General features: G+C 42.5%; 1 protein-coding gene across 4 annotated transcripts in view; it reads right to left on the bottom strand.

Moving 5' to 3' along the window:
- The window catches only part of WDR7 (WD repeat domain 7), a 240,268-nt gene that overhangs the window by 85,353 nt on the left and 127,479 nt on the right, over positions 1-27,436 (bottom strand). For all 4 annotated transcript variants that reach the window (XM_066615954.1, XM_066615955.1, XM_066615956.1 and 1 more), the window contains one exon: positions 20,126-20,347. In XM_066615954.1, the coding sequence (XP_066472051.1) occupies positions 20,126-20,347 (222 nt within the window). The remainder of the gene's footprint in view (positions 1-20,125; positions 20,348-27,436) is intronic.

Raw genomic sequence — 27,436 nt, 5'->3', positions numbered from 1 at the left:
GCACACACCTGAACATGCACAGAAGCAACACTTTCTTCTCATGTATATGGGAATTGCACTTCTGAGTGGTATACAAAACCTACACACCCCTTCAGGAACTGATTTTGAGGTAGGTCAGGAGCATCCAGAACTTAAAGCTGAGGCCTGCAAGCCTCTCTTGATGCTGTCACACATTACAGTTCTCTTCCTTTCTAAAGGGTAAGCTTGCTTGGGAAGGGGAGGGGCTGGCAGAGAGTACTGGGGCAAGGTGTCCAAGGCTTGGTTTTTCTCTTAGAAAGAGCTCAGTAATACCCAAGATTTTCCTAAAACTTCTGTAAAAAAAAAAACCTGGAAAAAAACTTTAAAAACAAAACTAATTACAAGGCAGGATGCAGGGAGCTCGCCTACCCATCACTATTCAAAAGTTGACTTTGAGCATATGTGTTTTTTTAAACTTCCTAAAGCAGCTTTTGCAATAACTCTGGCAGTTTTTCAATCAGCTTTAATTGCAGAGATGGAGGAAGCAGAAGAAGGCAAGCTGCAGGGCCTAATGAGAAAACATGCACAATCTTTTAATGATCCCTTAACAACACACAAGTGACATCATCTGAGGAACCACCAGAAGTGGCTTTCAATCTGTGTGAGTGATGTTGTGTGGGAATTTAATTCTAGTGAGTAATGCTACAAGAGTGGAACGAAGACATCCTGGCCTTTAAACGTCACCCCACCATGAATATGCTTCACAGCCATGCATTTTAATTTATTTAACTCTGGTTTGTTTTTCTAGTAAAGCTGTTGCTTCCATAGGTCCTTCTGTTATGGCAGAGATCCACAGGGACCCTCCTACCCATAGGTGGTTCCTTCCTTTAGCACAAGAACATGAAAGCACAACTTTCATAGTAGTCCAAAACTCTAGTGATCAGGGTTGATAATTTAGTACTTGCATTTCACGCGGGCACTTCCAAAAAGCAGAAAGTGACAGAAGGAGAAGTACACACAATAAGGGAAGGAAAACTTATTGCTGCCCTCTGTGAAGATGCTTGGTATACAAACCGCTAGTTTAGGTGTACACTAATCCCCTCCTGCAAGAAAATTAGATAGATAGAACAGAACCAACCCCTCCCTCTTCCAGAACACTTCCAGATCTGCTTTAACATAAAGAATTGTGTGCCCTTCCTGTCACTTGCCTTTAAAAGTGGTGACTGCAAACATGACACAAATAGACTATTGCTTAAGGGGACTTTTCCCCCATCTTGTTCTTCATTCTTCAGAACAGTGGTGGGTAGAAGGTAGCCAACAGCCCACCAGCAAATTTCCAGTGAGCTGCATAGTGCCTTACTAGATGCTGATTAGAAAGAATGATGGAGGCATGCAGTCTTTGGTCTGATTCTGCAAGGTGGTACTTGTGTTCGTAAGCAAAAGCGTACTTAGCGCAGGTCAGGTAACTATTAAAAGATCACTACTGTTTTGTGAATAAAAGCATCAGTCCATCATGACATATGAAGAGTACAATGAGGAGTGAAACCAGTTCAGCCCACCAAAGCTCTTCATTCCTCCATTCTTCCCTTTTTGCAATGAATTAATTGCAGCCCAATTACAGGGTAGGGAGTAAGGCTGGCACTGGGCAGAGGTGGGTACAGATTAGATGCTGCTGTCTTCAGCACTACAGGGCATTGCTAAGTGCAGGACTAGTCAGAACCATCTAGGACTGTCATGATGCCTTCCCTGGTTTCACACAGCACAGCTTGGCTGATTTGAGGTCAGGAATAGCTCTTGTATAACCAGAGAACCATAATTAATATCAAACTACAAAGAAACTTTAATCATGCTGAATTCCAGTTCCTAGTAAAATCAGTTCCTTCTGTGTATAAAGGCTATGGCTGCTGACATCCATAGCTGAAGAGTTGATGGAAGAAAAGAATGCTGCATTAAAATAATGATGCATTAATTAATAGCTCAATTACAGTTACAACCCTAGGAGATTCCTTATTATAAGCACTTTAAAACCAAATTAGTTCACTAAGATTTATGTTATTCCGAAGGACGCCAAATGAATTAATAATGACTGGCCACTTATTTTAAGTGTTACTAAGTGAACAAAGCTCTCCCACCACAGTTGCTGGGGTCACAAAGAGTGGCCAGGTTTTGATTCTGCAGTTTGCCCTTCCCCATCCTCAACTGTTAAGAGATGGAAGAGGAACTTGGCTGTTCAAATACTTCTTAGTTGTACACATAAGTGGCTGCTATTTTCATCAAGTTATCTCTATTCCTGTATGAGCAAGGGAAATTTTCTTTGAAAACATTTGACCTACTGCTATGTTCGTTCAGGAAAAGGATAAAGCTACTTTTAAAAAGGTTAGCATTCGTGGTGTGATGTTAGGCTGGCAGAATGGAAGTGGAAGGTAAAAGCAAAGTATGTGTTCAGTAACCAGAAGGGTTGTACACTCAGCCAGTCAAGCCAGACCAGCTTTGCTTCAGCAAGAGTCCTTCTCATTAAACACCTTTGGACCATCCATTTAAAATGAAAGGACGCACTCAAAAACAACAGTCAGGAAGAGACAAGCAGTGCCCCTGTTGTACCCAGTGTTATACCTGTGTGGTGTGATGAATATCAGAGTCTACCAGAGTGATGAATATGAGTCTACCTGAGTGATGAATATGAGTCTACCTGAGTGATTAATATGAGTCTACTAGAGCAGGGGTGCCCAAACCCCGGCCCGGGGGCCACTTGCAGCCCTCAAGGCCTCTCTATGTGGCCCTCAGGAAGCCCCTAGCCTCCAATGAGCCTCTGGCCCTCCAGAGATTTGTCGGAGCCCACACTGGCCCAATGCAACTGCTCTCAGCGTGAGGGCAACTGTTTGGCCTCTCGAGTGAGCTGTGGGATGAGGGCTCGCTCCATTGCTTGTTGTTTCACATCTGTGATGCAGTAGCAGCAGGAAAGGAAAGGCCAGCCTTGCTTTGTGCAAGGCCTTTTATAGGCCTTGAACTACTGCAAGACCTTCATTCATTCATATAAGTTCATCTTTAATATATTCATTTATGTAAATTTATTCAAATTTGAAACATAAATTAATTCGGCCCCCGACACGGTGTCAGAGAGATGATGTGGCCCTCCTGCCAAAAACTTTGGACACCCCTGTACTAGAGCATTACATAGCACTTTTGAGGCTTTTGTCTGGGCCCCCCACTATTGGCAGGGGAGGGCAGATTACTAGAAACTGGACCTTCCTTTGGCTGTAGTACCCAGAATTTTGAAGAGCTTCTCCAAGGAATTAGGCTTGACCCCATCACTGATGTGTCTTTTCAATGACACACACCAATAACAGAAGCCTACAAACATTTTGTTGCTGCAAAAAGAAGCCATGGCTTCGGCTTCCTCACAAAGAAGCTGCTTGAACCAGCATATCAGGTAACTATGTCATACCCCCCAAACTAGAGCTAAATGGCCAAAACCAATGCTATTTTTTGATTCAGCACCCCCAAAAATATCTTAAGTTCATTCAAACATGCTTGGCTACTAAAAAAAGTGTTTTTAGCTTCCTTTTTTTGTAAGCTTGTATAATTTTTATTCCAGCTGGCTCTCTCAGGATATTGCTTTTAAATAAGAAATTTCCTGCTGATGCTGTTTTTATGACATTGCTGTAAACTATTTTTTCATAGTTAATGTTTTATTGTTTTATGGTTTGGAAGCCACCTTGATTATTTTATTTAAAAAGTAGGGTAAAAATGTGAGAAACTAGTAAGTGTATATCTTTGTGATGGGGCTGTGTTTGTCTCTTCAGAGCCAGCTGTCCTCCTTTCTGGCTGTTATAACCCACTAAGCATTCTAGTGTTATGGAATACATTGAAGTGAAGAGCAAGAAGACAGAGGTTTTGCATGAGCTTGCTTCCAAGTCTAGATCACTGAGGGTGCAATCCTAACCCCTTATGTCAGTGCTTTCCAACACTGAGATAAGGGCAATGCAGCTCTGAGGTAAGGGAACAAACATTCCCTTAATTTGAGGAGGCCTCAGAGTGACACTCAACTGCAGGATGCAGCACATGTTCCATTGGCACCGCCATTCCAGTGCTGCAAAGCGCTGAGATAAGGGTTTAGGATTCCGCCCTGAGATTCATATACTGAGAAGAGGACTTATCTCAAGTGGAAGCCTGTTTCTGCAAGTCTGAGGAATAGTTAAACCAAGGGATGGGGGGGATACACACATAGCAGTTGCTAAAAGCTGAATTTCTTGTATACCTACCATAAAGTTGTGATATTTAGGCAGATTTTTAAAGGTTAATGTGAAAATTTTGATGGAAATGACTTGCTAATATCCAGTGAGATTTGATATTATTTTACACGTTAAAAACACAATACTACAGTGGTTTCCAAGCCTCAAGGATTGTGCTTACCAGATGTCTAAATGGTTGCCTGCAATTCTTATGATCATACTCCAATTTTCACATGCCCCCATGCAACTTCACAAGAGATGCGTACAATGTGCTTGCATTTATTCAGTTCCCTGCTATTATGCCCACCCTATACTGATGATCTTGCACACCAATTGCTTTGACTCCCCATCCCTGTGAAATGGTAGACTTTGAAAACCACTTTCTACGTTTATGGCTCTCTACAGAAAACACAATAAACTCCACATTTTCATTTACATTTACTGCTCTGGAGTTAACAGCTACATTCAATTAGGAGAAGTGACTAGGGGCCTTCCGATCCATACTGTGCTACATCATCAGCACCTAGCCTATTAAATGCAAAATTAATTTGGTCCTCTCCCTCTCTCAAACACATGACTAGCTTCAGTGTAACACAAAGCCTTCATCATATTCATTTCCAGGTCCAGATTATGCATGCTGAAATTGTGATAATGAATCTTGTAATAGATTATTTTCATTTTCAAATGAAGCATGCTGAAATAATGAACTACGGCAATCATCCATTAGTAAAATGTGAATGAGGGCTAAACAAGTAACTTTCCTAGATAAATGTAATTGATCATTACTCTGATACTATTATACAGTAGCTCTTTTTAATATCATTTATTTAGCTGCTTATTGCTGTGGTTGAGATAAAGTATTGATTTTTTTTCCCCTCCTCATACAGGCAGTTTTCAAAACTCGGCTTCTTATTTTCGTTTACTGAGCAAACTGCCTGCCATATTCAGCAGCCAAGAGGAGCTGGCCAATCAGTACAGCTTGCTAGGTAGCCCAATTTAACCTACTGAAGACCAGAGTAGTTTTCAAAGAACAGCAATCGGTAAGATACACCTTAAGCGTGCTTTAATTTATTTAATATTTCACTCCTGAATCATTTAAGCCTCCTTGTATTAAAATTAACCACCCTGGCCTGCAGAATAGTAGCACATTAGCAAACACCTACAACCTACAGACACACTAAATATTTCTCTTGTCAACATTTATCTTGTTTAAATTGAGCTAGGGAAAAAAAGATGAACTAAACAAAAGTCACTCTGCTGCCCACTTCTCAGTCTGGACATCTTTGTTTAAGCTTTGACTTGGCTTAAATGAACGAATTAATATTGACAAAAACATCAACTAAGCTAATGAGTTGTTAGTTAAGGCAATAAACATGTCACATTAGAGTCAGCGCAGTGAAGAGGTAATTAGCCCTAGAAAAGCTCCACTGATTGGGGCTGTTGCGATCCTTTGCTCTTAATCTTTGAGTCCATTATCTAGGGCAGGATGAGCAACATCTATGCTAATGTAAATCAGCCAATACACACTGGCCTTGGTACAGTAAGCCAAAGACTGCATTATGTACAGAGCAAGGATGTGCAGAGACTGGTGCTTTCATATTTACCCCACAACTATTAACAAGTTTACATAACGGCTTTAAGAATTACAAGCAGTTATATAAAGCTGATGAATTCGCGATATAAGGATAGATAAAAACCATTCAGCACAGAATAAAACTGGGTAAGAGGTAAATATCACCGGATGCAGCAATTGCCCTTTTGGGTGTGGAAAAACAGAGAGGATCCAAGGTGCAGTAATATACATCTATCTGATCTGCGTAAGGAGACCATGTCCCAAATAGGCATAACAGCTACAATGGGTGTAGTCACTTCACAGGAGAGGGGGGCATCACCTGCGTGAGACACAGGGCTCAAAAGAAGAACAGAAGTGATTAGAACAACTGGGGGCAGGAAGCCCCATGCTTCTCTACTGCAGCTGCTGCTTGGAAATGAGCCAAACAGGCAACCTGAGAAACCATTAGATACATCTACCTGGTCTGCAGGAGGAGACCTTGCTTCAAATGTCCACTAGCTGCAAGAGGAGCTTGGTCTTGGTTGCCCCAATAGGTGATGGAAAATATGTGAGATCTGCCTCAGTGAAGAGGAGTATAAGTCCCTGTTCTTCATATGAGAGTGTGAAAGAGACTGGATATTTAGAACTTGGTCAGCAGACAAGTCTGGCTGGTTATTATTTCTATTTTCACATTACATGCAGAAGAGTTTATTTAAAAAATGTGCTGATGCTGGTGTTACTGAGATGGCATAGCTGTAGCAACCCCATGTCAATCTTTGGCCTCAGTATGCAACTCCACAGTCAGCCTACATACAGGTCACATCTGGTCTTCTGAGAAAGGGAGCACAGGTACTTATACTACTCTTCACTGAGGCAGATCGCTCTTCACACTGCTCTCAAAATCACTGCACTAAAGAACTTAAAATATGGTTGTGATCATAGTGAAGCAGGAATCCTGGGACATCTCAACTATGGTGAACAACAACAACAACATATGCTTTAATGCTGAACTTCATTAAAAGGTAGTTGTGGTTGGGGGGTTTCCACCAGCAGTAAGCCATGAAAAGAAAGCCTATGATCTCAGGGCGCAATCCTAACCAACTTTCCAGCACTGGCATAGCTGTGCCAGTGAGGCATGTGCTGCATCCTGCAGTTGAGGGGCAGTCATGGAGGCTTCCTCAAGGTATGGCAATGTTTGTTCCCTTACCTAGGAGTTGCATTGCCCTTATGTCAGCACTGGAAAATTGGTTAGGATAGCGGCCTTAATTGAAGTTCAGAGCTTCCAGCCCGTTCCTGGACTGCAGTCTGCACCAGCCCAGTTTCTATACCTTTTCTAGAAGACTATATCTAATATATTCTTCATTGACTTTGGCACTATTACCTAAAATAAAATTTAAACATGAGCTCATAAGTGCAAATATATGAGATAAAATCCTGACTTTTTGAACCCCAGGGGAAGACTCCAATTGATTTCAAGATTTCACCCAAAGCCCCTTATGTTCTGGCAATGAAATTAATAAAAAGACAGTCTTATTTCAATTGTTTTATTAGAAGAGGCTTAAGATCACCTCTTATTTTTCATGCCTTTTTATAGCTTAACTGTAACAAAAGGGCAGGAGTACAATGTTTTTAAAAGGTAGCTTAGGCCTTTTATGTCAGAGCAAAATTTCTGTGCAACCTATAAATTAAGATTTGTAGTAGATGTTTTTCAAAAACTGTAAACGAGTATTAAGAGAGTCAGTGAAGAATAAAATGAAGATAAATAGGATGCTAGCAACACTTTTTTAAAGGAGTTAATTCTCCCCTATTTTTTCTTGGACCATTCTGGTTGTTATGCTATGCCTGTGAAGATTCAGCTCCAATCACTGTTACAGTCAACTGGGTGTTTGTGGAAAGATAAAGAAGGACAAGTCCACAAAGGAATTTAGAAGTACAGATCAGAAGTTTCTGCTAGATTCAGGGACACACAGGAAGCTACTATCACAATTTAAGGAGGGATGTGACAATAGGAAAGACATCAGAGGGGTAAATGATTTAGAGGTGGTAGAATTCTTGAGAGAGGTAAGGCAACTGAGGTGCAACAATGTAAGCCACAGAGGAGGAGGTTGCAAAAGAAGTGAGAGAGAATCAAAGTGTGAACTAGTATTTAAGCTGTCTTATACAGAGTCAGACCACTGGTACCCCTAGCTCAGTACTCCGGAGTTCCCTTTGCATCCGGGGAGGCAGCCTCCGGACAGTGGGAACCAACGTTCGCCTGTATCCATGGTTTTAGCTATCTGTGGGGGTTCCGGAACAAAACCCCTGTGGGAATGGGGGCACGCAAGTACTGTGATGTTGTTAGGGGGAGAAGCAACATGATTTGGCATCAAACCGAATATGGGGGATGAAAGGAGTCCAGTACAAGCCGAAATGTCAGACAGGTGTAGGCTTGGATAGCAGGAGAAATTTTTGTGGTAGAGAAGCAGAGTTGGGTATCAGCATACAGAGGGTATTGTTATAGAATTTGGTGAGATTGCCAGGGACAGCATATGGAAAAAGAACAGGAGGCTAAGAATAGGTCCCTGAGGATTCCAACAGCAAGAGGGAAAACAGCAGAAGAGCTTCACCTGTGGAACCTATGACAGTACAATTAGACAAGTATGAAGAGAACCATAGGACGACAGAATCATGGAGACTTAAGGAATAAAGGGAGTTGGGTAAGAGCGATCATGTGTGTTGAATGCAGCAGAGAGGTCAAGAAGGGTGAGGATGTATGGAAAACTTTCCGTTTGAAAGCGAGAATATCATTGTTGATATCTGTTAAGAACCAGTTTCAATTGAGTACAGGGGACAGAAGCCAAATTTCAAAAAGAGCACCACTGGAGTAAAGTGGAAGCAGAGGAAACATGCAGTACACTCTAGTTTGGAAGCAAAATAAAGAAGAGGCCAGGCAGAGAGGCCAGATGGATCAAGGGATAATTTCTTGAAAATAGGGTTGAAGGCAGGATAGTGGCATGTTTGAATGCCACAGGGAAGGAGTCATAGGACTGAGACACGTTGAAAACATGAAGAGATGGGGACAGCGGCAACAGAGAAGGTAACCAGGGGCCAAGAAGGAACAGGATGAAGAAGGCATGTGTAAGATTAGATAAGAAAAACAAGGTAGTCAGTTTATCAGTAGAGATGGGGGAGGGCATAATCTCAATTTCTTCCTTTTCTGTATTGTGTTAATTTTAGTGACACAAACGTCAAAGGCAGAAGGTGTGGGCAAAACGGGAAAGAGTGCTACCCCAAGAACAGCTTAGACACATTTTGGAAGCCATTAGTTGCTCATGGGGGAAAGCAGTAGTTTGTCCAGAAACATGTTGGTGAAAACTGACTTGTGCCTGCTTGGCATCCTTCAGTCTCGGAAGACTATGGTATCGCGCTCTGAATGGTGGTTCTGGAACAGTGTCCTCTCCAGTACGCGAAGCCTGGGTAAAGTAGGTATGGAGGATAGGCTGTTACCCATGCAGCAAATCCCCCTCTCCACATCACTGAAATGGTCCAATGGAAAGGCAGAAGCCAATACGGTTGGTTCCAGTGGCGTTGCAGGAGTTGCCAGAACGTGACTGTGTTCAGCCATGAACTGCCTCAGGGACTCCGGCTCCAGATTTTGCCTCGAGGTTGACTCCTGAAGCCTTTTCCTTAACTGGATGTAGCCACAAGGCAGTGGAGGTTTGGGACCAGAGTTTTCCTTCTCTCAGATGAGCTGCCTTCCCAGGCTGACGAGCCCCATCTACCCGGTGGCTGTTTAGTCGCCTCTTACGACAAGTACAGCCAAACTGAGGGCCTATTCTTATCCCCAGCCCCCAGGTGCCTGCTTATAGAGAGGAATTAAAAAAAAAAATAACGTTCACATTCAACATTTTCATTCCCCTCCTCCTTCAATAGATGACACCCCTGGGTAAGTCCTTGCTCAAGCTGCCATTATCAACTAAATAAAGACCTTGGCAAGGAGAAGCAGAGTATTTTTCAGCAATGTTCCTCAGTCTTCCTTTGGAAAGAGGTGCCAGGCAACAGATGCTATCATCCCATTTTTCTGTTGAAGGTATGATATACAATGCCCATCAACTCAGCTTTAGACAGCTAAAGGTCATTTTAAACCTTTTTAATTCAATTTTTTAAATATACATGCCCCCCATATCCATGGGGGTTAACATAAGAACATAAGAACAGCCCCACTGGATCAGGCCATAGGCCCATCTAGTCCAGCTTCCTGTATCTCACAGTGGCTCACCAAATGCCCCAGGGAGCACACCAGATAACAAGAGACCTCGTCCTGGTGCCCTCCCTTGCATCTGGCATTCTGACATAACCCATTTCTAAAATCAGGAGGTTGTGCATACACATCATGGCTTGTATCCCGTAATGGATTTTTCCTCCAGAAACTTGTCCAATCCCCTTTTAAAGGCGTCTAGGCTAGATGCCAGCACCACATCCTGCGGCAAGGAGTTCCACAGACCGACCACATGCTGAGTAAAGAAATATTTTCTTTTGTCTGTCCTAACCCGCCCAACACTCAATTTTAGTGGATGTCCCCTGGTTCTGGTATTATGTGAGACTGTAAAAAGCATCTCCCTATCCACTCTGTCCATCCCCTGCATAATTTTGTATCTCTCAGTCATGTCCCCCCTCAGGCGTCTCTTTTCTAGGCTGAAGAGGCCCAAACGCCGTAGCCTTTCCTCATAAGGAAGGTGCCCCAGCCCCGTAATCATCTTAGTCGCTCTCTTTTGCACCTTTTCCATTTCCACTATGTCTTTTTTGAGATGCGGCGACCAGAACTGGACACAATACTCCAGGTGTGGCCTTACCATCGATTTGTACAACGGCATTATAATATTAGCCGTTTTGTTCTCAATACCCTTCCTAATGATCCCAAGCATAGAATTGGCCTTCTTCACTGCTGCTGCACATTGGGTCGACACTTTCATCGACTTGTCCACCACCACCCCAAGATCTCTCTCCTGATCTGTCACAGACAGCTCAGAACCCATCAGCCTATATCTAAAGTTTTGATTTTTTGCCCCAATGTGCATGACTTTACACTTACTGACATTGAAGCGCATCTGCCATTTTGCTGCCCATTCTGCCAGTCTGGAGAGATCCATCTGGAGCTCCTCACAATCACTTCTGGTCTTCACCACTCGGAAAAGTTTGGTTTCATCTGCAAACTTTGCCACCTCATTGCTCAACCCTGTATCCAGGTCATTTATGAAGAGGTTGAAAAGCACCGGTCCCAGGACAGATCCTTGGGGCACACCGCTTTTCACCTCTCTCCATTGTGAAAATGGAGGTTCTGCAGGGGGTTCTGCTCCCCCCTTCGCCCCCGTGGATACAGAAACTGCAGATACGGGTAAACCCTTTATAAATTACAATACCCCACCCCACACTCATTATCTCACCAATTTGGCAGGGTGCCTGTAATTACATCTGCTGCAATTAAGTGTTCGTATCTTGTACAGTATTATTTAAGCAATCTGTTAGGGGTTTTTAATCATATTGCAAACCACCTTGAGCTTGTGTAGAGGCATGTAAAAATGCTTTAAGTTGTTAGATCATGACTTTAAAAAAATGATAGACTTACTATCATTGATGCCCCATGGTATAATACAGCATAAAAACAATCAATTTTATCTCAGTAGATGGGAAATTAAGACATCCAAGAATTTAGGGCTAGTAACTAAGAATATAGATGTAAATGCTGTGAACCTAGACTGACTGGGAATGAACATAGCTGTTCGATAAGTAGTACTACAGAGTAGAGATGGGAAGGCTCAAAAATGTGCAAGAAGGGAGTAATCAACTTTTGTATGTCATCTTTTATAGAGCAAGGGGCATGCAACTTCTTCAGCGACTATTTGTTAGACCTGTGGGTGCCTTAATCTAATACGCAAAGATGTAGACAGCAGCATCATCACTCTTTAGGCTGGTTTTTTTTAACATGATGTACAATACACATACACTTCTATGTGGGAGCAGGTACTAAATTACATTTAAATTAGCCTGACTGCTAATAAAATTGGCCACAAAGAAAGAGAAAAGAATTAAAACAACGAGTTTGCCAATCTTTTCCATCTAACTCTGGCCTAGTTAAACTGACCTAACAATGCTATTTTTCTTCCTCTCAAAATCTGCAGTGGGTGAATCAAATGTGAAAGCAAGATCAATTCCGTTCCAAGACAGTAAATGAGCTTTAGCTCAGACTTGTTTCAATTTATGGAGAGAATTCAACTATACCAGCTTTAAGTGCATTCTTAGTCCAGCTATGAAACTATATTACAGCGCTATGGAAACAGTAAACAATCATTATTTTTTGCCCAAATATGTTTATAATCTAGTAGATGGGGGAAATAAAATCAATGCACGTTGCTTCTCAAGCATGCATCAGATTCTGTATCTGCATTTCTGGTTATTAAATTAACTTTCCAAGGCTACTGAAAATGTCATGATGTATATTTTTCTTATTTTAGTTCTAGGTTTAATTATTTATCATGAACCGCCTTGGGTTGCTTTTGCATGCAAGACAGGGTATATGCTTTTAAAAATAAAATGAAACAATTTAGTGCAATATTTATAATGTACATAAATATTACTTCAAAGATTGACTAGTTTTGTTTTGAACTTTACTGGGTAAATTTTTTAGTAGAACCCAAATAGAAAAGTTTTTTTTAAATATTGCATGTTTTTGCAAATCCTGCGATTTGAGCAAAAATGACTTGAGCCAGATGGATTTGTGCCATACTCGAAATGACATGAATTACTGTATTTGTGCTGTAATAAAATCACTGCACAATTTAGGAAGTTCATAAATATACTTCAAAACTGGATTAGCTATCAGAAGTAGAAATATCGCATTTAATGTTTTCCACCATATGGAGAATAAAGGTATGTGCTGCATAACAACCTTTTGGTCAATGACGGACCACATATACAATGGTGTTCCAGAACAGGCCAGAGGGGTAGGGAGTACTCAGGGGACATCCGCTCAACTCACCAAGTTAGCTTCCTTCTATCCTTCCTTGCTGGCTCAACAGCTAGCCCGTGCTTCCCACACTTTCCTTCCTGACTTCTTGGTCTTACAAGGCAATCTGGGATGTTATCTGGCTTCCATTCTACACTGTTCAGACGTAGATTCATATGCTTCACAGATTTGTAGACTCACAGAATGTATCCCTGTTGTTAAGCAATGTATACCTGTACCTTCAATATGCGATAAAATTTTATTGCATCAAATGAACATACCCTTTTTTCTTGCACGTTTAAATGTGAGAAGAACAGACACACTCCAGCTCTTTGGATGACTTCATCTTGTGTATTTATTGCTGCAATGCACTTTATGTAGGACTGTCCATGAGTCCTCCAGAAAATTCAACTAGTGCGAAATGCAGCTGCTTAGGAGCTGATGAGTACATAGTCACCTAATACCACTGATGGAGCTGCACTGACGACAAGGGCATTTCCTGAAAAAGACTGCATGACTTAGGATCAAATATATCTCAAGGACTGCACCCACATGAGTTTGCCCATCCTGCAAGGTCTTTTAGAGAGGCGTTACTGCAGGTCCCATCCCTCTCAGAAGGGAGGGTGGTGGTGACCTGCAAGAGGGCTTTCATGGGGTAGCCCCTGCCTTGTGAAATTTCACATCAGATGAAGTGCAGGAAACTCCCTTGCTGTCAATCTTCTGCAGTCAACTGAAGACTTACCTTTTCAGCAAGCTTCTGCTCCTGTGTTATAAATGCTGCTATTCATGGCTTAGTCACTGATTTGCTTTTTAACTGCTTCTCATTTTTTTAACTGCACTGCTTGGAATTTTATAAATTGTAAGTTACCCGAGGTCTTCAGAAAAAGTCATAGTGCACATTTTCTAAATGAATGAATGATGTTCCTGCTCATGGTCCCTGTTCTGCTATCTGTATTGTACCACATAGCAATTCGTTTCAAAGGCTATGCAAAGATAGTACTCTGCATGGCATAAGCACCTGTTCATCGTTAACATGTAGTTCTAGAAATATGTGACATGGTGTCATTGCATCATGCACTATTTTGCTTTACCCCATGCCCCTAACATGTTTCTCCCTTGCAGGGTCTTCTTGGAGCTCCATATGGCCTTGTTCAATTGGCACAAGACTGAGTACAGCACCCTCAGCATACCGTTAAGAGTAACTTTTCCATCTGATCTGATTTCTGTCATATGTTTATTGAGGCATCTCGCCATGATTGATAAAAGGATAAAAGCAAGTTGATTTGGCTTGAATGCAAATAAATCTTACTGCCACTCAAAAGCATTGTAGGATCTTTTTATTGGGATTTGGTCAGATTAGCCAGAATTCAACTTTAAACGGTTCAGAGGTCTATATGATTTGTGAGCATTTTTAAAATTGTAGTGCGTATGATTTAGGCACTTTAGAAACTTAACTAAATGACTTTTTGCAGAAAGAACACGAAAAAGATCAACATTCACTGTGCCTGATAATGCATTTTTGGACATGACATTGACTGAGTTAAAGTGCAAAATGCTTATCATTAATAGCTATATTGATGGGACATGGTTTGAAAAATACACTGCATTAATGACTGAACAGAGTATTTTCATATTCAGGACAGAAGAGTCATTCAGATTTATCAGCCCATTAACTTTATAAACATAGCATTAGCTGCCGTTTAGCTGTGATGTGGTGAATCTGTAATGAGAAATTCTTTACGTGGCATTTTATAATTAAATATCTCATGAACCATTTGTAAGGTCAACAGAGATTAATGTGAGATGTCAGGCAAGGTCACTGCGTGAATTCCGAAAGAATCACATCCTTCCTCACATAGTAGAAATATCACAATTAACTGACGTTAAACGCAAAAGTGGGCAGGTATTTGATAGATTTTTACATGCTACATTATTAAATGAATGAGATGCTTATTAAAACTATTTTCTCATTGTTATTGCAAATTAAAATGGTGAAGAGAAAGTGTGCATTTTAGCTCTGATTTATCTCTTTACCTTAGATCAGTAGTTCTCAAACTGGGGTGTCGCAATGCTCCAGCCAGAGAGACCTAGCCGCTGCCGCTTTAAGGGGTGGGGAGGGGAATGCAGTGATGTGATCCACTGGATCGTGCCGCTTTGGAGAGATACAAGGGCTTGCTGCCACATACCAGAGCCTGCAGCAGCCTCCCAGGTTTGCAGGAAACCCCTGATCCAGCTTCTGCAGGGCTACCCATGCTGCAGAGACCCTCAAAATTGCGATTGTGACCACTTCTGGTTTTGCATTTACGAAACTGAAGTGGCCGTGATCATGATTTTTACTGACTGCAGCATAGGTAACCCTGTGGAAGCTGGCAAGAGGGCTTCCCACATCCCTGGGAGGCTGCTGTAGGCTCTGGTAAGTGACAGCAAGCAGATCATGTCGCTACCTTCCCCCTGCCCCCACTTACTGTGGCTCAAACTCTCCCTGAGAGTTTGAGAACTGCTGCCTTAGATAATGGGTTCTTAAAACTCTGGCAAAAGGCAGTTGTGATTACAATGAAAGACATCTTGATCTTAGTTTGCATTGTACTTTCATTTATCACAGTACTTATAGCACTGTCCAACTTCGCCATGCAGCGTCGGCACAACACGGGAAGCAGCAGTTTAAGGGACTGTCACTCCCAAATCGGCCTTTTCAGCCACACCAGATGCTGTTCCAGAACCACCATTCAGAGCGCCATACCATAGTCTTCCAAGACTGAAGGTTGCCAACAACAATAGCACTGTTCTCCCAAAGAGTTCAAAGCATTTTAAATATTTTTCTTAGGGGAGGGGCCACAATCTGGTTCAATACCTGGAATCTTCAGAGATGTGAAGTAACTTAAATAGCAGGGCTGGGAAACATCTTTGCCTAAGATCATGGAGAGCTGTGACAGAGTAGAGAATACTGAACTAGATGGGTCAATGATTTGATGACATAAGACAGCTTCACATGTTCATAAGCAGTTTCTCATAAAGGCCATATGCTTAGATAAGCAATAGAACTGCACCAGGTGCCTGAAGATACAGCATAAACCCACTGCTTACAAAATAAATGCTCCTTATGCCCTTCTACCTAGGTCATATGCTAGGCTGAACGAACATATATGGTCATTCATACCAGGCCTCAACCTGGCTCCAAGGAAGGCTGTTACTAGAAGTATCCAATTGTAAAGCATAAAGATAAGGGTCAAAGAGATCAGAAGTTGCAGATGTGGTCACAATGGGGTCAAATGCTGGATCAGGAAAACCAAGAGCAGAAGGATCAAACAGAAGCTGTAGTTGTGGGCAAGCAGGTGATTTAGTACCAGCAAGGCGTGATGTTGATCTGTCTAGTGAAGTGGTTCCCAAATTGTGGGTCCAGGAAACATCAGTGGGTCATGACCCAAATTTGATGATTTGCAAAACTGACAGGGCAAATTAGGCTTTGTGCATCAAGGGTTAAACAAACTGCTACATGGGGGAAGCACTGCTGCCCAATCACCACCTGGCATTTATAAATCAGGCATAAGGCTTTAGGGCAGGACTCCCCGACCCTGGCCCGCGGGCCACTTGTGGCCCGTGGTGGGTCCCCATCTGTCCCCCACGGGGTCCCCCCATCTTCAATGGGCACCCGGCCCTCACCACAGCCCGCACTGGCCTGACGCGTGGGCTCCGGCTCCGGCACAAGCCACCTGAGCGAATGGGTGGGCAGGGAGGGCGGCTGGGTGGGCAGGCAGGCAGCCGAGTGAGCGAGGGGGTGCCTGCAGCAGGCGCCTGCAGCACAAGCTGCCTGAGTGAGCAGTCCCGGGGGAGGGTGGCTGGATGAGCAGGCAGCCAAGTGAGCAAGCGGGCGGACGAGCACCTGCAGCACAAGCCACCTGAGGAAGCAGGCAGGGGGGTGGCTGGATAGGCAGGCAGTCGAGCAAGCGGGCGGGCGACTGGGTGGCCAGCTGGCCAGCCAGCCAGTCGGCTGCAGCACAAGCCGTGGGAGGGAGCGTGGCCAGGCAGCCGAGTGGGCGAGCAGGCAGGCAGCTGGGCGGGTGGGTGGCCAGGCTGCAGCACAAGCCACGCAAGGGAGGGAGAGAGGTTGGGCAGGCAGCTGAGCAGGTGAGTGGATGAGTGGTCAGGCAGCAGCACATGCCACCCGAGTGAGGGAGGACGAAGAGGCAGGCGAGCTGGCAGGTGTGTGTGAGAGTGCTTAAGAACTGGCTGGGGGATGCCCCCCCACCTGAGTGTGAAAGTGCTTAAGAACTGGTTCGAATTCATTCGTATAAGTTCCGCCTCTAATAAATTCATTCATGCAAATTATGCAAATTAGAAACGCAAATTAATTCTTTTTTTTTCCCGGTCCCCGCCACAGTGTCAGAGAGACAATGTGGCCCTCCTGCCAGTATGTTTGAGCACCCCTGCTCTAGGGCATCTAAAAAGTTTGGGAACCACTGATCTAGTGACACTGTTTATACTGAAGATCCAAACCTGGAAGAACTGTTATTTAGGGCAAACTAGGTTCTTATTCTTCAGGACACCTGAGCTGAAGAACTGTAGTACTGGTTCTCAACATTCTGTGGGATAAGAATAAGCATTCCAGAATTTTTGGGTTGCACATTAAAATCTGTTTACAGAGACATCATGTTATACTGCAAGCATTATCCAGAATTCACTTGAGATAAGGGGCAGCCAATACTTCAATCCCAGAGGGACTTATGGTATCATATATTTGCAGGGCACCTGTGCTCTTCCTTACAAGAGAGCACCACTTGAGGAAAATGGCAAAGGGGTCAACAAATGTGATTATAGAGGCAACACTCTGTCTCTCAGAGAACTACAATTAATGACAAGTAATCTCTCTCAGTCAAGATGTTCTTTGTGCATTTCCATTGAGGGGGGAAGGACCTGGTTGACAGTGCAAACTCCGGTCAGTCCAGTCCAGTCAGAATGTTTACCTCTGTCTATAGACCTGCCCTCACAAATAAGCATGAGATGTTGAAATGTGAAAACTTACTACAGTATGCAAATATAACTGAATCACGCCTCTCAATACTTTTCTAGAGGAGGTGTTGCAAAGAAGCATGACCCTATTCTTAAAACAACCATCTTCCAATATTCTAACAAGGAAACTGTATGTTAAGATTATTTTTTATGAGTGTGCAAAAATAAAAAAGTAAAATATATGTAACTGAAGATGCAATATATTGGAGAGATTACAGTAAGAAGGTCTCTGAGTAGTTCTATACAGTTCATCCAGAACAGAGCTCGAGGAGGCACAGTAGTTCTGCCTCAATCTCATCCTCAGTCCTATTTTGACAGACAGAGGAAAAAAGGAGGTGGAGAGGATCTGGATCACTAGTACAGTATAAACAATCCCCATTTAAGAAGACGCAATTCTTGTTACCAACAACCTCAAAGAAGCTCACTAACAAATATTCAAAAACCTGAAACTAGTTTAGCCTAAACATGGAATATTTATTGTCTAGAATATTTAAGGTTTGAAGTTCATTTTGACCTGTGGAAGTCTATTTGTCAATAAATGTGGAGCCTGTTTATCCGTGGATTTTTCATACATGGATCTGGCTCAAAGCATTGAGCCAGATTCGGCTCCACCTGAACCCTTGGAAGGTCCCCTCCAGAAGGCTTTGAAGCCCACAGAGGCAGCACATGTCTGCTTGCTGCCTCTAAGGGCTTCAGAATGGACTGGAAAGGCAAAAAAGTCACTTTCCTGAGGGAAACCGGAAGTGATGTTTTTTGCCATATTAGGCATTCTGAAGCCTGGGGAAACCAAGCTTGCAGAAGGGGACTTTCCTGCCCCATCCTCCATACTGCTGCCTCTTACACACCTTGAAAAGCTGCTCACAAGGGATGCTCTTAGGATCTTAATAGCATGGGCACAGAGGATGCTGGTGAAAGGGGGCACATGTGGATATGCTTAGGATTCTAATAGCATGTGACAAGGAGGATGCTGGTGGAAGGTGGAGAATACATCAAAATTGGGCAGAGGCACTTTGCACAAGAAGGGAAAGTGTCTCATGAAGCATTTTTAGGGGTGCAGGAGGCATTTTTGGGGTGCAGGAGGGAAGGAAAATCTTCTTCAGCAAGCGTCCTTCCACTTGCAGGATCCAAACCATTAATTTCTCAATTTCACTGCTATTTTTAAGGTATCATTAGTACAACAGATGGGCTTGTCAAGACTCATTCACAAGTCTTGATCCAGTTGTTTCCAAGTATGCAAAGAGAGGAAGGCAGCTGCAAGAAAGGCAGCTGCAAATAGGACATGATAGCACACTACGAATATATCGGAGGACTAATTCAAAAAGAGAGCAGTGGACAGAGGACAAATTTGGTACCAGGGATAAAGACTACAATTAGAAAGAAACCAGAACCCAGCCAGAAAGAAACCAGAAACCAGCCTAGAAACCAGTAGAAGGTTCTCAAAAACTGTGAAATTATACAGTGGTCTTGGCTAGAGCACTAGTAAGGTAGAATTATTTGATTCAAGGCAGAGCTGGATACATTTATGAAGGATATTTTGGAGTTCTCTATGCAGATGAATTCGGTGTCATCCTTGGAGTTTGATTATGAATTTTAAACATTCCTTTGGAACGTGAAACAAGTGCTTGAAATAAATAGATGCATAATGTTCAATGAGAACTGTGCCCAATTTACTTTTCTTTTGAATGGAACATATTTAAGAGTGTGATGGAACGTCATATTGTCTCCCTGGTCAAAAAGACTAGAGAAATGAAGAGGAAGAACAGGGTTGCCTGCTCCTGTAAAAACAAGGGGTTGGCCCCTTTGTTTGAGTAGCCTGAAAACTGGGTGTCTTATTTTTTGCTACATGCCTGAAGGTGATTGTTTGACCTTGTTGTAACTACAAAAAATGTTCTCAAACTGTCATTTTTGCCTGAAATTCCCAAACTATCCAGCATTATGGTTTTGACCCTAGCTATGAATTCTGCCCCCCTGCCCAACTGAAACCTTTCCCCTTAAAAACCCATAGAAATTTAAATTTAAACGGTATCGTTTGTGTACACATATATTTTGCCTTTGGCAGGAAGACTGGACTAGATAGTCTGTGATGCTTTTAACAACTCTATAATTCTATACATACACACGAGCAAAAAGAAAATGCCCAAACTTTTAACATCAGAACACCCTGTGAATATTTCCAAGAATTCAGGGATGTCAGGAACTTTTTGCTTGACCTGAGAAACAAGTTAACTTCATTATTTGCACACTCAAAATCTCACCTTTGGTTCCATGAGTGCTGAAAATAGGCTCTTTTTCTTTCCTCCATGATGAACTATACTTAGCCATCAAGGTACAATGTAATAAAATATATTTAGCAGCAAAACATCTGGATCAAAGGGAAAAGTGGAAAGTACTTACAAGTGTGTCTTGCCAAAGAATAATTGGATCCACCACTAGTTGAGCCAAACCCTTCGGGAATTTGGCTTGAACTGCGGGGTCTTGTCAGCAATTTCGGAGGTTCGATTTCTGCTCCGAATTCTGCTCCAATTACTCCTAGCAAAACAATAGCAGTAGCTTGCTTCCGTCTCTCTTCATATGACATAGATATTTTTTTCATTTGAAGAAGCCCAGGCAGAGAACCTGCAATAAGACACAAGGAACATTAGGAGGATCAAGTGGCACTAATACAAACAATGTTGGCACTAGTACTTTTGAGTAACCATGTTACTGTGCACTATTTAAATACAAACTTGAAGGCTCCCTTTCACCAAAGGGATACCTCTAGTGGCATGGGAGTTACTGAACTACAGATTTTTCCAACACTGCTCAGTAGTGTCAAAAGCCTGTGGCATATGGCTGGCATTCATAATGTGGCTTCTTCCCATGCTAACATACCAATGCTTGCATGAGAAGGAACCACAGCATGGACTTGCCCCATGTGACTAAGAGATGTGGGAAGGAATTATGCTGCTGTAGCATCCACACAAAGGAGACAGTCCTATTCTGTTGAAGGAATCTGCCCTTTTCCCCTTGTTGCCCCTTATTCTTGGATTCACTGCCTAGAATCCCTGCCATATGCTCCCCTCCCTCCCAACCTCTGGATGTACACGAGAGAGAGAGAGAGAGAGAGAGAGAGAGAGAGAGAGAGAGAGAGAGAGAGAGAGACCATTTAGGAATGCAAAACAAAAAAATTCCCTTTCCTGCGGACCAAGGACACAAACTTCAGAATACAGCTATCTATTTAAATATAGGTGTACAGATCTAACCAGCTTGTGAATTCCAGCCTTTACAGACAGTTAGTTGCACATGAAAACAAAGATTCTTAAAAATTAATACAGTTATTTTGACTAGTGTATTTGAGATAAATTTATAATTTCTTCAGTGTGCCAGGAAACATGGTTCCATATATTCCAAGTCAAGTAATAGATCTCACCCTTCCCTACTGCACTATGATGTTAAATCTCTTCTGTGAGAAGTCTGAGACCACCACTTGGTACTTGGGGGAGAATTACCAAGTCCAGAGATTAACCAGGTGTGAATTAATAAAAGGCCTGATGCCGTACATTCAAACTGTAGTAAATCAAATTTCTTAAAAAAAAAAAAAAAAGTATAAGAATCTGTTAAGAAAACTGATTCCCAGTTCGGTTCCAGCTCTGATAGTTTTACACCCAAAGGATGCAGTGTGGGGGGAGGGGAAGAGAATCTTTAACAATGAGAAGGAGCTGAAAAAAATCGATAGTCACCTTCTACAGAAGAAGGATGAAAATGGACTCTACGCTAAGTGATATGTAACCATTTTAATCATCTGTAATTTGTATATATAATCACCACTGTTAAATGCAACATAAACTGCAACACGGCTCTGCCTAAACAGATACATTTTTAATTTGCTTCACTGAGAGCACAATGATCTGGAAGGAAACCACCACAGACCGCACGCTCCCCTTGCTTCGCCCTCCTCCCCCTCCCTCTCCCCCCCCAGAAGCATGCTCCATAACAATAGTTCAAAGGAAAGCTCCATTCTGCAGTTGCACTGATTGTTCTGTCAGCTGACCTCTGCAGAAGGGAATTGCTAACCGCTGCCGAGCTCCTTAGCTGACAAATGAATGATCGCAGCTCCATCTATTTTCACTATGGCTGCCTCTAGCCCAGGTGCTCAGACAGAGAGCCCGGTGTGACATCTTAGATCAAGATGAATTGGCACAAACTCCTGATCCAAGATTGTTTTATACCATTTAATTTAGTTTCTTCCCCTGCTCGGATGAGCACAGCTCTGGTTATGGATTTCTATTCTAATGTACTGAAGCAAGCACTGAAAGAAGCCAATGAAGCAGATGCTGGAGCTGCGGACTGCAGGGATACTGATCAATAGGCAAGGCATTGACCCCAGCCACTCAGCCTCTGCAATGGTCACTGTTTAAAGAAAAGAAAGGGGGGAAAAGACCCACACATGTGCTGCTTCCAGTAGGAAACTAAACAACAGGGGCACTGGGCAAACTCTTCCCCACCCCCAACCACCCCCAAGTTGCTCTTCCTTTTGTTTGATTAAGGCAACCTCAATTTAACCCTTCCTGCTTTGGGACAAATTTATAACCAAACACTCCTCTATCTCAAAGATAGTACTCCAGATTCAGTCAGCCTGCCAGATTCCTGCCAGAAACGTCAAGAAACAAAAGGATACATAGATCAGCACATACTTGCTTCTATGTTGCAAAGCTTGGAAAGTTCACATTGACTTTGCAGTTAGAGGATTTCAGTCTTGCTTTAAACCATGTTAAGTTCCATTTAATTTTATGATCACAGATAAATAAGGCCCAAGCACCAAAAACATGGGAGGGGCATGGGGGATATTAAACCTTAGAGTACGTCAAAGCTGGTGGCACCTGTCTCCAGTGGTTTCAGTATTCCACAACCATGTTTAAAGCTACAAATGTGTCATGCCAGGAAGGCTGGAGGAGAAAGAAGACCAGGGACAAAGGGTTTCTGAGAGATTCATTAGTATTTTGATATATATAAAACTGACCTCTGTCCATACTAACACAGTAGAAAAAATCTTGCACACCATAAGAGAGAGATTTAGGTATAAAACCTGGGGGTTTTGCCTTTGCTGTCTTTTGAGTTATTAGCAGGAACATTCAATTAATGGCAACCCTTCCCAACAAATAAACTGACAGCCAAATGGGAAATTTTAAAATGAAATAATGTCTATAAAAGTTGTCCTCGCTACAAGTTTCATTTGTCTCATGAAAATTTGGTATTTTCTCACACTGATGTCCCTCCATTTAATCATGCTAAAGGGTGACATGGAGATCCATTTTCCTGACAGGACGGTTGATCACCCTATCACAGTGAGAAAATTAATAACCTCAAATAGCCCTATGTGGAAAACAGAAGCTACTCTGAAGAAGGGGGACAGATTATACATTTAAGTTGTAGTGATCGTGCATTTTCTATGCACTAAGTAAATGGAAGTGACAGATTTCTTCATTATTCGCTTGGTTTTAGCAAAATGAATGCTTTGGCTCTGTATTTAAAACATGCCCATAGAGTACTGAAACGAAACAACAATAGTTTTAGAGGAAAAACGTGAATGTACATTTTTCCTTCCTAATCCTGTTTAAATAAAATGTAGGTAAAAATGTCTGAAAAGTTTAAGCTGTTTAAAAGGTTGCAAGATATTGATTACTTCATTTAAAAAGCAGTCAGGGAGTGCAACCAAGAGGTCAGGATAAATTTAACAGTTTGAAGCACTTTACTAAATAACTCTAAAGATCATGTTAATTGGCTTTGCACAGTTCCAGTGTAAAATTAATTTTATCCTAGCTTACAATAAAAGGATTAGAAGACATATTAAGTTCTACAGGTTTAACTGGAACAGGAATCAATGGATTTGAATTAAGGCTAAAGGCTATTTTATGGGAGATGGACTATCCCCAGATATTTTATATCTGCTATTAGGCATATATTGATGTTACTCTGTTATTGTATTAGGTATTAAAAACTTGGAGGTGTAAATGCCAGACCAATTTATTATAATAGAAATATAAATGGGGTTCTTTAAAAAAAAAGGACTTCCCTGGTTCAACTCTTGCCTCTGCCATGACCTCACTAGGTGGCCTTTGACAAGGCATCTCAAGGTATAGCTGCTATATGGCAATGAAAATACTTCCTCACTTTACAGGATTGTTGTAAGACTTACAACACACAGGAAGCATTTTGCATTCTCAGAGAACACTAGGGGAAGGGCTGTAGCTCAGTGGAAGAGTGTGTGCTGTGCATGCAAGTTCATTCCCCAGCAGCTCTGGTAGGGCAGATAAAAATTGATGTCTGAAAGCTTGAAGAGTCACTGCCAATCTTTGTTGACAATATTGACCTTAATAGACCAATGGTCTGATTCTGTAAAGGCAGCTTCCTATAGTCCTATGCAAACAATAAATATTTAGCAAGGGAAGAGTAATTGTCCCTATTCATCTCAGTTTATGGGGCCCGCAACTCAGCAGCAGAGTACTTGCTTATATGCATCACGTTGCACATTCAAGTGTTGGTATCTCCAGCTAGTGAATATAGAGAGCAAGGCTTGGAAAAACTGCCTGAGACCTTGGAAAGTTGGAGTAGATACTATTAGTCTAGATGGACCAATGATCAAACTCAGAATTAAAGCAGCTCTGAATGCCCATATCTTCCCTCATATACTCCTGAAAGCAGATGTTCTGCTGTTCTAGGGTTTCATTTTCTCTTTCTTCCCTGTCCCCTAAAATAAATGGGGAGTGCGTGAGAAGGGGTAGGTGGAGAGCAACTTCCCTCTCAAAAAATCCTGAAAAATGTATTGAAGACAAAGTGCACAGTAAACACCAATTTCCTACTTTCTCCAACATGTGCCCACTTTAACCATGGAGTGAAGATTTTTAAAGTATAAATGCAGGCCAAATTGCAACAATTTGTCTTTAAAAGTTTTTCTTTAAAAGCAAATGGATTCAGACTTATTTTAGATCGGATCTACAGCCTAAGAAAATAGCCTGAGGGGAGGGGCATAGCTGAAAGTTAGAATACATCCTTTGCATTCAGCACATCATTTTTGATTCTTGGCATCTACAGTTTAAGGCAGCTTCATACATTCGTAACACCCCAGTCCCCACCCCTTGAACATGCCAAGAAGTAGAAAAAGCAAAGGAGTGCACACAGACAAAACATAATGGCCAGCACATGCCAGTCTTCATTGTCAAATACAGGACCTCAAAGTCAAATACAGGACCTCACTGTCAAATACAGGACAAAGTCCTATATTTGACAATGTATTTGACAACCTGTAAATACTTCTACAAATGGTGGAAATACTGATAGCAACAGAAAGTCATCCCACTAATCATAGGATTAAACTCCATGCACACTTACTTGGGAGTAAGCTTCCCTCAAATCAGAAGGACTTATTTATTGCATAGGATTAAGCCGCACAATGATTTACTGCATACAAGCATGGCCAAAACATGAATCGGAGGCTGAAACAACTAAACATGGTGCTCTACTTTTCCATCCCCCTTTGGGGGACATCCGTCAGCACACATGCCATTCACTATTTGCTCCTGCCTCCCAAAACCCAAGTGTTTCCATCTAGTCTGCTTTGAAGAATCAATCATTTAAGGAGGCAATAGAGATGGCAGCAATGGAAAGTGCTACACAATGGCAATCCTCTTCCCTGATTGCTCTCGGGAAAACCATTGCTGAAAACACCCCTTTCCTTCTTGTCTAGCCTTGCTGCCACAACCTTCATCAGTGGTGACTGAGGAGGAGATGGGCTACATCCACATGGATCTTCTGCTTTCTTGTGCTCCTTGAAGGAAAGTGAGCAAAAGAGGATTGGAGTGGCACAGGGTAAAGTAGTTGGCAAGCAGTGGGCTGGTGGAGGCAGCAAGCAGGTGTGAGCACCCTATGCCAGTTTACGCCCTCCAAACTATTGCTCTAAATGGCTCCTTCATCCAATCACGTGGATGACTTGGCCTTGACCATAACCATTACCAGCTAAAAGAATCAGACAATTAAACCTGAATAAATTTGCATACAAATAAAATAGTTCTGAAGACAGCATGTTTTATTTGAAGATAAGCATACTCACTACAATAGGCACCCTCTTAGAAGAGGCATTTTATCTTACGCAATGAAGTGGAATTACCTCTTCTGAGGTGGTATATGTTATACAGGTGTGCACCGCTTAACAAGAGATCACATATATGACAGTGGTCAAAGCACAATAAAGATGTTCTTAATGAGGCAATCACATCTCCCATAGCCTGCAGCAGAGTGTCTGTTTATGCAACAGAGAGGCTCTTAATGCAAAGAGGCACTCCATCTCCTGTAGCCTGTACAGCCAGCTACTGTCTGGCAGGGAGTGTTTGTTTATACAACAAAGGCAATAGATTGGACTGAATGTTCACTTAATAACCTAATCATATAACAACAGGAATTGGAAAACGGGAATAATGATACAACAATGGGAATTGGAGAACGTATTGGAAGTAGAACTGGGAACTATTAAGATTCCTGTTGTGCCCCTTTGGAAGCAGAACTGCACTTGACTATCACCTGCATGTGGCCTGAATGGAGAACTCTAAACAGTACTAACAAAACATTCAAATACACCTCAGGATGTGTGAAACATCGATTGCAACCAAACTCCTTTTGGCTGTGGCATGTGTGTGTTTGACATCCCTGTTTCACTCAGCATCTCCTTCATCATCATCATCTCCTTCATCATCACCACCACCACCACCAATATTTATATACTGCTTTTCAACAAAAAGTTCACCAAGTGGTTTACAAAGTCCCTCTTCCACTCAATCAAGAGCACACTGCATCTCTTCCATTGATCCCACTCTTCCATTGATATTTCCTTTCCAAGTTGCTCATTGCTTACTATTTTTCCTTTAAGTGAAAAAAGGAGGAACAGTCCCACACCCCTCCACCTCAAGCTGTGTGCACGCTTTGAGCAATCCTGAGGTGCAAGGGTCTTTGTAACGAAGAATACAAGAAAGTTTGTTGAAGCAATTAAAAGTAATGGACTTCTAGTAATACTTAACTTGTATGGAATACACATGAAACTGTGTTATATCAAGTCAGACCTTTGGTCCATCTAAGCTCCTCCGATAGTAGTAGCTCTCCAGGGATTCAGAAGATATCTTTCCAGTTCCACTGTTCAGAAATCTTGAAAGCTGAAATTAAATCCGGATAAGACAGAGGCTCTCCTGGTTCGGAAATCCTCGATGCAGGTACTGGACTATCGGCTTGCTCTGAATGGGGTTGCACTCCCTCTGAAGGAACAGGTCCGCAGCTTGGAGGTCCACCTGGATTCGCAGCTGCTCCTGGATTCCCAGGTGGCGGCTGTGGCTAGGGGGGGCCTTCGCTCAGCTTCGGCTGGTGCGCCAGCTGCGGCTGTACTTGGATCGGGCAGACCTGGCCACGGTGATCCATGCCACGGTGACATCGAGGTTAGATTATTGTAACACGCTTTATGTGGGGCTGCCCCTGAAGATGGTTCGGAAACTGCAATTAGTGCGGAATGCGGCGGCCCGTGTGGTCACTGGAGCTAGGCGGTTTGACTCTGTCAGTCCGCTTCTCCGGGGGCTGCATTGGCTGCCCATTCGTTTCCAGGCCCAATTCAAGGTGCTGGTTTTGACCTTTAAAGCCGTATACTGCTCTGGGCCAGGGTATCTTAGAGATCGCCTTCTTCCGTACAAT

Source organism: Tiliqua scincoides, chromosome 2 (assembly GCF_035046505.1).
Source record: "Tiliqua scincoides isolate rTilSci1 chromosome 2, rTilSci1.hap2, whole genome shotgun sequence".
In the NCBI taxonomy this organism is placed as follows: domain Eukaryota; kingdom Metazoa; phylum Chordata; class Lepidosauria; order Squamata; family Scincidae; genus Tiliqua; species Tiliqua scincoides.
This window is presented reverse-complemented; position numbering and strand designations above follow the sequence as displayed.